Here is a 14,399-nt window from a genome sequence, read left to right on the forward strand (position 1 = left end):
CCTTCAGCTCAGGTCATGATCCCAGCATCTTGGGACTGAGTCCCACATGGAGCTCCTTGCTCAGTGGGGAGCCTGCTTCTCCCTCTGCCTACTGCTCCCGCTGCTTGTGCTCTCTCTCTGACAAATAAATAAATAAAAATCTTTTTTAAAAAATAATAAAATAATAAAAAAAATTAATTATAGGTGATTTTTCTTTTCTCCATTTTTTTGCGTTTTCAAAGTGCCTATAATGTCTATGTATTACCTTCAAATAATAGTAATAATAATAAAAAGATACTAGTTTAAAAAATGTTTCTTTGAAGAACATTCCAAAAAACATGATGTACTAAACTTAAAAAGCAGAATATAAAGTTATATGCAAAGTATGATGCCAGTTCTATAAAAGAATGAAATGGAGACATGATTTAATTATTAAGGGTGTTCATCTTTTGGTGGTACATTATGGGGTGATTTGAGGATAAGTTCATCTCCCTAATGAACACATTTCATAATCAAAAAATTCTTCTTTTTTTAGAAAACTCAGGCCAGAGTTCCCATGGCCAGACCCTAACACACATACAGCTGAGTACCCACCTTCCCCTGTCCTGGGGCTACATGTTGAGGGGTTCCCTTTAACATTTGTCTTTAACAAATTCCTTAAAGTCAGGAACCACAGTGTACCATACAATCCTTTTTTGCTAACTCCAAGGTACTCTCAGTCTATTTTTATCACTGTGGATAAACTACATATACTGCCAAAGCTTTTGCAAGCGGAGATATGGAAAGAATAGAGTATAATTAAGTGCTCCTGGCAGCACAGAGCTAAGGAACACAGGGAATTCTGCGCCACTTCTCAGCTAAAACACTAGCCCTACAAGACTGGGTAAATTCATAGCAATCTTCTCTCCTTTTCAGCAATTTCACACAGAATCCCTCCTGACCACTTCATGAGAGAAAAAGGAAAATAAAGAGGGATCAACTGGGATCTCCTGGGTTCTGACCTCAGAAACCCAAATATAGGGCACCTGGGTAGCTCAGCTGGTTAAGTGTCTGTCTTTGGTTCAGGTCACAATCCTGGGGTTCCTGGATTGAGTCCCACATCGGGCTTCCTGCTCAGCAGAGAGTCGGTTTCTCTCTCTAGGCTTCCCCCTGTTCATGATCTCCCTCCTTTCTCTCTCCCTGCCTCTCTTGCACCCTCTTCCAAATAAATAAATAAAATCTTTTTTAAAAAAGAAAACTCAAACGCCAGTGAGAAAAAGCCATTTTGGTGTGGTGCCTGCTGCTTAGTATGGGCTACAAAGAGTGGCAGTGGCAGGAAACAGTGGTCCTGTAGGCTGAGGGTAACACCTTGGGACCCCAACAGTCTAGAGAAGTCTCTTTCCTCAGACTCTAAACTGGTTTAAACTGGGAAGTAAAGTAACTTATTTTTGAGAAGCAGGATAAAGTCCTCAGCACTGATAGATTTTTCTGGGTTAAGTTACAACTAGTGATGTTGACTCCAATCAAAACATCTGATAAGACAAAAGTAAGACATGCACCAACCTGTCGTATAGACTGTGGAACAGAACTCTGGAAGAGTCAAGACAGAAGGAATGTGAGGCACCAAGAGTCACAAAAAGACTCAAACTTCTCTCATCCCTAACCTTTACCCTTACTTATCTCTCAGGGTTAAATGACTTTGGTGAGATTACTTCTTCAAAAGGTAAGATACAGGGCGCCTGGGTGGCTCAGTCAGTTAAGCATCTGGGTCACGATCCCAGGGTCTTGCGACTGAGTCCCACATTGGCCCCCTGCTCAGCAGGGAATCTGCCTCTCCCTCTTCCTGTCCCTCTCCCTCCACGCTCCTGCCCAGTTTCTCTCTCTTAAATAAATAAAATCTTTAAAAAGAAAAAAAGAGACAAAAGGTAAGATGCCTCTCTTCCCCCTCCTCCCAAAAGCAAAATATGGTGTTCGAGTATCAGGTACCACTACCATTATCAAAGGAACCCACACCCTCAAACATACTCCCCCACTAAACCCCAGACTTACATATGCAAGCAGCAGCAAGGAGACGACAGGCCAGGTACGGGGGATCACAGGTAGGGAACGAGGGCTGGATGATGTAGTTGGCGAAGGTGATGGCAATGATGGCCTGACTGGTGGGCTCAACAATTAGCAAGGAGGCCCACAGGCGGATGAAGGCAATGAAGCCCCCAAAGGCCTCTAGAATATAAGCATAGCTGGCCCCAGACTTCGTGATGGTGGTCCCCAGCTCTGCATAGCAAAGGGCACCAACAACAGAGAAAAGCCCACCAATGGCCCATACGACCAATGACAACCCATAGGAGGCAGTATATACCAGCACGCCCTTGGGTGAGACAAAGATTCCTGAGCCGATCATGTTGCCCACCACCAAGCTGACCCCATTCAACAGCGAGATCTCCTTTTTTAGCTGCATAGTTTCTGCAGTCTGTTGAGGCTTCATGTTGACATCTTCCCTGGGCTGGCTGGCCTCTGGAATAAGATGGTAGGCTGGTGGGGGGCTCTCCAGTGCCCTGGCTTCCATGGCAAATGTTTCCTTCACACCCGTGTTTACTGTGGCCTGGCAAAGAATACCAAAGAATATAAGCATGTTGGTTAAGGGCAGAAGCTGGTGAGTTTCTGGTTTAGTCTGGCAAAGCCAACCTCTTATATATGAACAGCATGCCTTACCTACAGACTTAAATATAATGAGGTTGTATCCGTTTCCACCACAGGACACAGAGAAATAAATGGAGGTAGGCAGATAAATAGTGCTCCCAAGAGATAACTGTAAGAGCTCAGCTGATGGCAACTTCCAACAATAGAGAGTTGGAAGATGGCTTAACACAGAGGGTAGGCTGGCATTGGGTTTATCCATAGCATGGATTCTCCCTGAGGTGTACTTTTGGTCTGACTGTCCCATTTTATTTATTTATTTATAGGTTTTATTTATTTATTTGACAGAGATCACAAGTAGGCAGAGAGATAGGTAGAGGGAGGGGGAAGCAGGCCCCCCGACGCGCAGAGAGCCCAATAAGGCACTTGATCACAGGACCCTGAGATTAAGACCTGAGCCAAAGGCAGAGGCTTAATCCTCTGAGCCGCCCAGGCGGCCAATGGTCTTACCATTTTAAAACCTACAAACCTGTAAAGACCAGACTCTCACTACCAGGTTCACAGCCCTAGTCAGCCTGATAGATCTCTCACTGCCCATACCCACTCACCTCCCCCAAACATAAACAGGAACTTCTGCAGTATCCAGCAACATGTGGACAAGTCTGTAACTACTCTGAGGCCGGCAAAGAACACCAGCAGGTGGCAAGAAAGGCTAGGAAGATGCCAAGACCAGAGCCGATGCAAAGACTAGAACAAACAAAGGACCTTCATGAAAATACACACCTGTGTGTTGCTGTGTCTACAACATCAGCCATATTTCCTACATTGCTGCTTGTTCATTCAACACATCTCTTTTTCCAAAGTGCCCAGAAAAGAGAGAGAATATAATTAAGACCCAATGGAGAAAGAACATCCAGAGGGCACCCTAACATGGGGCTTGACTGCGATAAATTTCTTTGTTTTCCTCCTTAGCATGCCCCTCGCTACAATCTGGGGTTGCAAAGAGATTCTCCCAGAACAGGACCCAGAAACTGTGACACCCAGTCAGAGTTATGTGGCTTCTCTTATCCACAGACCTGGCATTAGAAGGCATCCCATAGGGAGATGGCACATACCCCTACTTTTGGTTTAGAGTTGAGCCAGTCCAGAAACCTCAAAGAAGTTAGATTCCACAACAACTTATATATGAAGAACCCAGAATCTGTCAGAGGAAAACACACACCTTCCCGAATCTGCACTCAGCATGAACTTCTCCTGCTCCCAATCCCTGTGCCCCAGTAATCAGGAAGTCAGATCACCTACTTACTCCCACTTCATCTTCTGGATAAAGGATTCCTGTAAGCCATACTATTCCCACCCAAGAATCAGTCTTTTAAGGTCACAGAGATAACTTCAGAGATAGGAATGAGATCAGTACATCATCTTCCCAGAAGCCTCTCATCTGCTCAATAAAGATAGAAGTGCCAGAAACTTAGCTCACGGAGCTCAGAGTGAGGGAATAGCCACTCAAGAGTAAGCAGTTCTCAGGGAAAAGTTCAGTCTCCACAGCTCTATCCAAAACTCCTGCCTTACCTGTCCCGGTCCTCTGCCAGGGTCTGCACTGGAGATAAGTGAAAACACTCCTCTGGGGGCACTAGCAAGCCTTCCCTCACTCCCAGCCTACCTCTGCTTAGATAAGACCTGGCTTTAAGGCACACCACTCTTCCTTTTGCTCTTGGCACCAAGCCATGCAGATTTTCCTATGCGGGCACAGGCATGTGGGTACATACTTGTTTTCACGTGTCCGTCAGATGAGCCAAAGCAACCATGAAAACAAACTTGGAAATAGCAGAGGAGACTATATTCTCACATGAGTCAGGTGCAGACCTAGATTGCCTTTTTCCACCCAACTCAACAGAGAGGCGAGCAGAGAAACCTGGCCCCAGAGACTACTTCAGGTTCCCCTCTATTGAGTCAGACCCTAGCTAAATGGGCAGAGGAGGCTGGGGCTCCCACATATTCTTTTTGGATCTCTGATACCGGAGTATGGGTTTTCTACACATCAAACAATTTGGCAACACCAGACAATTTAACTCAATCCTGATGATGAGGGAGCAGAAGGCAAGCTGAGGACAAAGCACAAGCTGACACCCCACAACCCCCACCCCTAAGGTGGGATATATGTGACATTCCTCAGCACTCCTGACTGTCCTGAAGCTAAGGGAAGGAAAAACAAATGGTTAATTTATAGAGATTATAGTTCTGCAGGACAGGAGTTGACAAATGTCTTAGTGATTTACAAGAAAAAAGCATTCTTATCAATAACCTAACTTCCAGAAAGGTAGATAAAATTAAGTGTCCTTATGACTTGAGGCAGGCAGAGTATAATGTTCACCCAGGGCAGCTCTTTCTGCCCAAGGACCCTGTCCCCATGCATTAATAAAACCAGCATTTTGCACCAAAGATGTCTCAAGAATTCTTTCTTGGCTGCTGGCTCCAGACCTCTCCCCACCAAACCTCACCTATATTCCAAAACTGCATCACTGACACTATTGACCTAGAGCTCCCTCCGGTTAAGGGCTCAGTCCCACAAAACTGCTCCCTTTTCAGATGCCAAATACAAGCACAGGTTGTTATCAGGGCTTCCAACTGATTGGCTATAAACTGGAGGGTCCCACTACCCCATCCTTGGGTTCAATTAATTTGCTAGAATGGCTCACAGAACTCAAGAAAACAGTTTACTCACTAGATTACCAGTTTATTATAAAAGGATATTACTCAGGAACAGCCAGATGGAAAAGATGCATAGGGCATGGCATAAGGGAAGGGGAGTGGAGTACCATACGCTCTCTGGACAAGTTACTCACCCAGCACCTCTACCTGTTCACCAACCCGAAAGCTCTCCAAACTCTGTCCTTTTTGGGTTTTTATGGAGGCTTCATTACAAAGGCATGACTAATTAAAATCATTGGCCATTAGTGACAGATTCAATCTCTAGCCCCTCTCTCCCTTCCCCCTTCTCCCTGTACTGAAAGCTTGAACCACTTAATCACACAGTTGGTTCCTCTAGCAACTAGCCCCCATCCTCAGAAGATCTGGATGCTTTCCAAAAATCACCTCATTAACAAAAACTGAGAGGCAGGTTGAAAGGGGCTTCTTATATAAATAACAAAAGACATCCATTTCACTTTCATTGCCCTGGAGCTATTTCAGGAATTGAGAGCAAAAGTAAATATTATCACAGAAAATGCCCCTATGGCTCTTATATAGGAAATTATAGGAACTGTGTCTAGAAACAGTGGATGAAGACCAAATACTTATTAATTCATAATATCACAGGGAAGGAGAGAAATTCATCTCACAGGAAAATAAAATTAGTATAAAATGGAATTGCCTTGGCTTCTAACTATCCATGTAGGATACAGAAAGCTGGAAAAAGCATCATTCCAACTCCAATGACAAGAAAAAAACAAATAATCTACAAAACCATAATTTTTCTTGAAGCCATCAGAGAACTGAGGTTACAGGACAACCTACTGGACTGAAATTTAAGGAAAAACAGGCACCTTCCTGTAGAGATGCAAGCTCTGGTTCACCTGTGGCACACGGAGAATGATGCGACCAACATGTAGGCAAATAAGAAGACCTCAGGTACAATTTAATGAATTACTAGGGGCGCCTGGGTGGCTCAGTGGGTTAAGCCGCTGCCTTCGGCTCAGGTCATGATCTCAGGGTCCTGGGATCGAGTCCCGCATCCGGCTCTCTGCTCAGCGGGGAGCCTGCTTCCCTCTCTCTCTCTCTCTGCCTGCCTCTCCATCTACTTGTGATTTCTCTCTGTCAAATAAATAAATAAAATCTTTAAAAAAAAATGAATTACTAAAGGTCTTGTGTGGGTTAGCAAGAGCATAGACAGTCAGAGGTTTTTCTCCACAGACCTCAGAGGATTGGATGTTCATAAAAAATACTAGGCAGTTCAGCTTGGGTCATGATCTCAGGATCCTGGGATCAAGCCCCAGATGGAGCTCTCTGCTCTGCTTCTGCCTGCCTCTCTGCTTACTTGTGATCTCTCTCTCTGTCAAATAAATATATAAAATATTAAAAAAAAAATACTAGGTAGGAGACCAGAGACTGCTTCTCAGTAGTGCTAGCCTAGAGAAGAAAAGCAATCAGTACTATGGGAAAAATGCAAAGGTCTTTTCTAAAGAATAAAAATTTACACCCTTGGGGAAAGGGTGGCAAACTCTGTCCTTTCCAAGGCAGCTGGGGCAGAGTAAAAGAAAAATAAAACAACCCTTATACCTGGAGGAAAGAGGAAATTCTGACCCGGACCATCAGAAATGTTCTACCTCTGAGGCCAGAGGAAGATCACTAGAAAGATCTTCACCCCTCTTCCCCCCAGACCCAGAAAAACAGGGCCTGCCTAACACTGAGGCTGAACCAAGACAACAAGAGAATCCCTGCTCCCCACCAACAGGTAAGCAAGCATCCAGCAACAAAAGAAAGACCTAAAGTTGAGGGTAAAGCATAAACATTGAGGAAAAGCCCTCCCTCCAGCAAACCCATCCTAAACCTAGGAATTTGAAGCTCCCATGTGCATCTAAGGTAACCATAACAACAAAACCCAAATCCAACTCATCTCCTAACCGACTGGAACTCCCACTCTAATAGCCTACAAAAGAAGAGATGTATCCAGAATAAATACTTGCCTCACTCTCTACTGTTTTAAGTCCTATATCTAGCAATCAGTAACAAATTACAAGCAACACAACAAAAGGCAAGAGAAACAACCTACTATCAAGAAGCAAAGTAATCAGGGGCACATGGGTATTTAAAAAAAAAATACTTTTTGGAAAAAAAAATTTGGGGGGTGGCTATTTTTATTTGCTTTAGAATATAATCGCCTGCCTCAAGTAAAAATAGTAGCGATGAATTGTGGATTTATAGCACATATAAAAGTAAAATATAGGTGGGGAGCCTGGGTGGCTCAGTTGGTTGAGTATCTGCCTTCTGCTTTGGGTTAGGGTCATCATCCCAGGGTTCTGGGATTGACCTGGATCTGGTCACTGCTCAGTGGGGAGGCTGTTTCTCCCTCTTCCTCTGCTCCTCTGCCGCTCACACTCTCCTCTCTCTCTGTCTTGTTTCCTCTCTCAGATAAATAAATAAAATCATTTTTTAAAAATCACAGCATAGAAAATATAGTCAATAATATTGTAATGCAGTGTATGGTGACAGATGGTAACTAGACTTCTCATGGTGAGCATGTATGGAATTGTGGAATCACTATGTTGTACATCTGAAACTAATATAACATTGTGCATCAAATATACTCAAATAATAAAAAAATTTTAAGAAGGCAGAAAAAAAGAACACAAGCAACAAATAGAAAACAGAAAACAACTAGCAAGATGAAAGATTTTAATCCAGCCATCCCAATAAACATACCAATTAAGAGACAGCACTGACAGTTACATTAAAATGCAAAACCCAACATGTAGTCTACGAGAAACCAGCTTTAAATATAAAGACACTGGAGGGCGGCTGGGTGGCTCAGTAGGTTATAGGTATAAAAAGATAGGTAAAGCTATGGTGAGTGCTGTGAAGTGTATAATAAACCTGGTGATTCACATACCTGTACCTCGGGGGATAAAAATATATTATATGTTTATAAAAAATAAAAAATTATTTAAAAAAAGATAGGTTAAAGGTTATAGGTAAAAAGATAGGAAAAGATAGGAAAAAATAAACCATGCAAACACTGATTGAAAGTTGGAGTAGCTATTATTAACATTAGACTAAAAATAAACTTCAGAATTAGAAATATTGCTAGGGGCGATTCACAGACCTGTACCCTGGGGCTAATAATACATCATATGTTAATAAAAAAAATTTTTAAAAAGTAATATTGCTAGGGATAAAAAAGGACATTACATAATGATGAAGAGGTTAATTCACCAAGAAAACAATTCCAAATGTGTATTCTTCCTCCAACAACATAGCTTCAAAATACATAAAATACATAAAGCAATATCATAGATCTGAAAAGAGAAATACACAAATCCACAATTACATTTAGACTTCAAAACACCTCTCTCAGCCAAAATAGAATACGTAGACATAAAATCAGCAAGATCTAGGGCCACCTGGCTGGCTCAGTCAGTAGAACATGAGACTCTTAATCTCAGACTCATGAGTTTAATCAAGCTCCATGTAGAGTGTGAGGGAAAAAAAAATCAGCAAGATCTAAAAGACCTGAAAATGGAATGTCCCAACATAACTCTTGTCTAAGTAATTATGTGAATTCTGAGTGGGAAAGAAAAAAAAAAAAACCTGGCAACTGCAATAGGTTTACCTCCACGCAGGAGAGCAGGACAGGATGGGGTGTGAGACAACCTTCTAAGCAGAAAAAACACCGCTTTGGGTCCCCAAGTTTCACAACAGAATAACAGCCCTATCTCTCAGCTGGTAGCAGAGCACTATTAGGAACCCTCCCCCAGGTGCTGCCTGAGGCCTTTAAGACCAATTCTAAGCTTCTTAGCAGGGCCTTATCACAGTGTCCCCCAACCCCAACCCCTGACCCCAAAGTCCCACCCAAGGTCCTGTCCCAATGAATTACTTGCAGTTTCCAGAACCTGGAGTAGTCCAGGGTTTCCAAAGTCCATCAGACAGACACATCTGTGTTCATACTGAGCTCTCTGCTTCTAACACTCTTCTTCTCCTACCTTTCCCCCATATATCTCCTTGTCCCCATAAAATTTTTAGTACATACTTTTGCTTAGCAGCCCCCTCATTTTGTCACATTTACGTAGCTTCAATCTCCCAACTAGTTTGTGAGTTCCTGATCTACTTTAATAGCACCCAGTACAAGGCCTAGCACAGGCTCAGTACTCAGTCCATGATCACTAAATAAAATATACCAAGGACAGAATCGCTGAAAGAAAAAATACGCAACAAACCCTCCTGAAAGTCTAACACCTTGAGCCACTTGCTTGCCAGAACAATAAGCAAAAAAAGCCTTCAGTCTGAGACAGTGGTTCCCATCATTTTGTCAAAGTAGTTGTTCTTTAAATAACAGATGATGGGGAAAAAATTTTAACAAGCAACTATGACCACAATAATGGTTTTGAATTCATTTGCATTTAATTAGTCACCACTCTATCCACAGCAGTCCATACCTGTGTGAGATGCATTGTTTATCCTATCCCCACAGAACAGATTTGCAGACCTTCTGCAACAATGGGCTGAAAATCAAGGAGCTCCTAACTAAGCCACTATCTCCAACTCAGTAGCCTGGTATTTGGGGAAAAGAGTATGCAACAAAATCTTACCAGATCATCTTCTCTGAACTGGCTATCTTCCTGCCTTCAATTTTTATCCAACTGATAAGAGAAATCGGTATGTGAAGATCACACACAGTATGAGATTTTCAGTCTCTTTCTCTAAAATCACTATTGAAGACAATTTCCATTAAATCATGCAGTATACCCGCTAAGTTTCTGTCTTGAAAAACTAGCATTAAACCCAGCCTGTAAGGACACAATGCAGCTTTCTAGTAGGTTTTCATCCTGTTTTACAGGCTCCTGCACCAGATAACAAAGGAACTCATAAGACTACTAACATTTCCTTATGAAAATTTAACCATGAAACTACCACATGCAATTTTCAGGGGGGAAAAGAAAGAAGAATTTTTCGAAGTTCAGTTACAAAGAATACTTTAAAAGCTGGATTTTAAAACTCTTTTATAGGGGCACTCAGGTGGCACAGTTGGTTAAATGTCTGACTCCTGGTTTTGGCTCAGGTTATGATCTCAGGGTGATGGGACCGAGCCTCATACTGGGCTCTGTGCTCAACACAGAGTCTGCTTAAGACTTTCTTTCCCTCTGCCCCTCCTTCCATGCCCATGCTCTCTTTCTCTCTCAAAATAAATAAATAAATCTTTATTTATTTAAAGATTTCATTTATTTATTTGTCAGAGAGAGAGTGCCTGAGCACAAGCAGAGGGAGCAGCAGGCAGAGGAAGAAGCAGGCTCCCCACCTAGCAGGGAGCCTCACATGGGACTCAACCCAGAACCCTGGGATCATGACCCAAGCCAAAGGCGGAGACCTAACTAAGCCACCCAGGCATCCCAAATAAATAAATCTTCAGGAAAAAAAAACCAAAACTCTTTTATAATTGATGACTATGGGGGAAAATATTGTTGAGAAAAATACTAAAATCTCTACTGTGAAACGTAGATTCTTTATTTTCTAAGCTTTTCTGAGATTTATATATTCCCTCAATTAACAGGTGTTAATTTTTTAATGCTTAACTCTCCTTCTCTCTCTCTTTCTATATATGTATATAGTACACTTATCAAATGAAAAAGTTATGTAACTCTAAATTTATCTCTTTACCTAAGATACCAGGAAACTCAATATCAAATTCAGCAATCAATCACAGTGAATAAATACCCTCACTTTCAGCAGTATGTGATATCTAGTCTTTTCCACTGACTTTGGTTTTCAATTTCTTTTTAACGACCTCACTGAAGTATCTTTAATTATAAACCACCACAACTGCTCTTTAGAAAATGATAAAATTTAATATACAATTTTATATAATATAGTGTTACATAACTGTTAATTATACGTGAACCACTCTCATTAATAGCATCCTATTCATATGGTGCACAAATAACTGAAACTTCACAAATCGCAAAGATCCAAGATCTAATAGAGAACAGAGCAATAATATTCACCTGTGAGGAAATAAGCAAACATCACACTTTCATAAGCTGCCTCATCATAAATGGTCAGGTACTGAGAAGAAAATGGAAGTCTCCACAGCAAGGCCTAATTCCATTTGTCTGTCTTGACCATTTAACCTCTGTAACAAAGAGTAAGAGGCAGCTTATCAAAAAAATGAATCTAGTAAGCAGCAGGATGATTTTTCCCTTTGTAAAATTAAAGTTTTACATGCCTGGCAGGGGCAGCACTCAATTACTGAGAAGTTCCATCACACCCACAGTGGACTGTAACTGAAGCAACCAGCCTACACGTGTCAGAGAACTAGCCCAGTCATCTCAAATCATTCATTTCTAAACCGCTGCTGCTCCCCAAGTCCCAGGTCCTGTAAGCCCTGTTTCGGTCACTTTTGTAGAAAGGTATCCACGTCCTGGAGACTATAGCAGGAAATACACAGGACAGAGGTCAGGAAATTTCCTGTACCAAGAAGGGCCAAGGAGATCAGTCACATAACTGGTATTTACTTTTAGTCTGCAATAAAAATACACCCATCGCCAGACAGGGAAGAAGGAAGAAAGGGGAAAAAAAATTGTTTTTGTGGCTTTCTGCTTATTTGTTAGGGCTGGGAAATCAAATATAAGAACTTGAATGGCAGGCTGAGAACAAAGTTGGGAAGCAAAAGCCATTAGGCCACAAGGGCACCTTCGTAATGTAGGCACCCTGGGCAGTTTCCACCTAAAGGGCTTCACAGAGAGCAAAGAGAGACAAAAAATGAGCTCAGGAAGCACTCACAGACTTTCAAAAAGTCTGCTCTTCCCAGATCTTCAAATCAGAGAGCAGCTCTCAGAGAAGCACCAGATGGTGGAGCATTCTGCTACCATGATGCTAGATTTGCTGGCAGTGCTTTTTTCCCCCCTATCAAGGGCAGAGACCGAATTCTTTTGAACTGTGTCACGAAGCACACAGCCCAGTGCACACAAGGGGCACTCAAAAACATCTGTTAAATATTGATTCCCATTTATACTGACCATTACACAATGTGGTACCCAGACTGTTTGCTTAGTGCTTAGTGAAGAATTCTCAGAATGTTTTACAAATATCTCCTTCCATTTATAACATGAGATGACCAAACAAGGTGACAGGACATGAAGACACAAAGAGAGCCATCAAAGCAGGAGCACACAATCCCCTGGCGCCAACAGGCCAGGGCTGCAAGCCCCGGCCCTAGAGCCCATCTCGAAGCATCCCAGGAAGCCCTGATCCTGCCCCAGGGAGCCCTGCACGCTGTCCTTCTCACTTGCAGTTTCTCACAGCCCAGGTTCTCTTTCTCATCACACTCACCCTCCAGGATTTCCCAGTCTCTCACACAGCATCGCACTCGGGGACTCTTACCACCACAGTGTCCCTCACACTCTCAGACTCTCCCGCACTTCTGGAGTCACCCTCACACTCAGATTCTCCCACCCTCAGGGTTTCTCTCTCTTTCTCGTTCTCTCTCTCTCTCACACACACACTCCCTCCCTCCCTCTCCCCCCACCCCCTTCTGGTCTAGGGCACCTGTTCCTCTCTCATCACACCCAGAGCTTCCTTCACACCAAGGTGTCTCCCACAGTCATTTGCTCACTCAGGGTGTTTCTTGCACACTCACACAGTCACTCTCAGACTCGGGGGGGTCTCTCTCTCACACACACCCCCCACACATACACCCGTAGTTTTTCTCACACGCTCAGTCTTACACTCAGGGTTCCCCCACACTCCTGGGGCCACCCTCACGCTCGCGGTCCCTCTCACACGCACAGCGTCACCCTCCCGCACGCTCTCGCCGCGGCGTATCTCACGTGCCGCCCGCCCGCCCCGCGCCCGGCTTGGCGGGCCCGCAAGCTGCGGCGCAGCAAGCACGCTGCGGCGGCAGCGGCGGCGGCCGCGTGGAGCGTTCGGCCTCCAGGACGCGACCCCGGCCCCGGCCCCGATCCCGGCCCGGCCCCGGGCCCGGCCCCGCTTCCCCCGCTCGCCCGCCCGCGGCCCGTTACCTCGCAGTAGCCAGGCGCCGACAGGATGCTCGCTCGCTCGACCGCCGCGGCCGCCGCGGCCGCCCAGACCCCGCCCCCGCCACGTCACGCGCCGCCGGATCGCGACAGCGCGCCCCGCGTCGGGACAGGACGCCTAGCTCCGCGTGGGGTTGGCTGGCAGCGGCGCTTCTGGGCCTCGGGGGCCGCCGTGGCCCGAGGGATCGGCCGGCCTGGCTCGGGAGTGCAGTCCCAGCGTCTGCGTGCTCTTGGCTGCCGGTGACCAGGGCCCGGCCACCCTCGCTCTAAATGGCCCGCACAGCCCGTTCCTTTGTGGCTCTTAGCCAAACAGCTTACACAAGGAGCTCTAAACAGCCTCCATGCCCCGTTCACCACCAGCGCCTCCGCTACGCACCTTAGGAAGACACAGACCTGGGACCTGTCCTCCCACATTCACAGCTCAGACCCGGCTCAAGTCCTCTGAGGCCTCCACAGACACAGGGACACGGCTGTGATTCCGTAGCGAACACCGCGCCCCTCCCCGCCCCGCCCCGCCTTCCCGGGGCTCAGGTTTGAGGACATTTTTAGGTCCTCAACTTGTGTGACCCTACTGACACCCTCTGGGGGGAGGTGCACCCTCCTGTCTTCCTCTACCCCTGGCCGCTCCTTCTCCTCTCCTTCTAGGGGCTCTTTTCATCTGTTAGCTCTGGGGCTCTTCTAGGGTCTTCTGACCTCATGGGCTGCTGAGCCCTCCCCCTTAGCTTCCTGTCCACAACCTCAAGCCATGACTCTCTCCTGGGACATGGAGTCATTTCCCCCAGACACGTGTTTACAACTGCACACCCTCTAATTCCAGACCCACCATGCCCAAACCCCTGCTCCCCATCACCCAGTGACAGGGCCAGAAATGGGCAGCACCATGGACCCTGCCTTCTCCTGCCTGGCCCTCCCAAGGATCTGCAACGTGTTCTCATGGTTTTCTTCACTCCAGCTCTAGTAGCCTCCCAATTCCCACCCTGTTTCTTCTAACCTATCCCCAGAGGGGAATGACTTTGAATCTCCTCTGCCTAAAAACCCTTCCATTCTCCTACCTAAAGA

The 14,399-nt window shown here is 45.0% G+C and overlaps 1 protein-coding gene across 5 annotated transcripts in view; it reads right to left on the minus strand.

Moving 5' to 3' along the window:
• SLC7A6 (solute carrier family 7 member 6) overlaps window positions 1–13,830 on the minus strand; it is a 34,296-nt gene extending 20,466 nt beyond the window's left edge. For 2 of the 5 annotated variants that reach the window (XR_009348861.1, XM_059153058.1), the window contains exons 1-3: window positions 13,717–13,830; window positions 11,310–11,437; window positions 2,008–2,560 (exon numbers count right to left, since the gene is read on the minus strand). Coding sequence is in view for 4 of the 5 variants with exons in the window: in XM_059153058.1 (XP_059009041.1) it covers window positions 2,008–2,524 (517 nt within the window). In the remaining variant the exon portion in view is untranslated. The other 3 variants (XM_059153060.1, XM_059153061.1, XM_059153059.1) reach the window with 3 other exon arrangements.
• Between the last annotated feature and the right edge of the window lie 569 nt (window positions 13,831–14,399).

This window comes from Mustela lutreola, chromosome 16 (genome assembly GCF_030435805.1).
Source record: "Mustela lutreola isolate mMusLut2 chromosome 16, mMusLut2.pri, whole genome shotgun sequence".
NCBI classification, from domain to species: Eukaryota; Metazoa; Chordata; class Mammalia; order Carnivora; family Mustelidae; genus Mustela; species Mustela lutreola.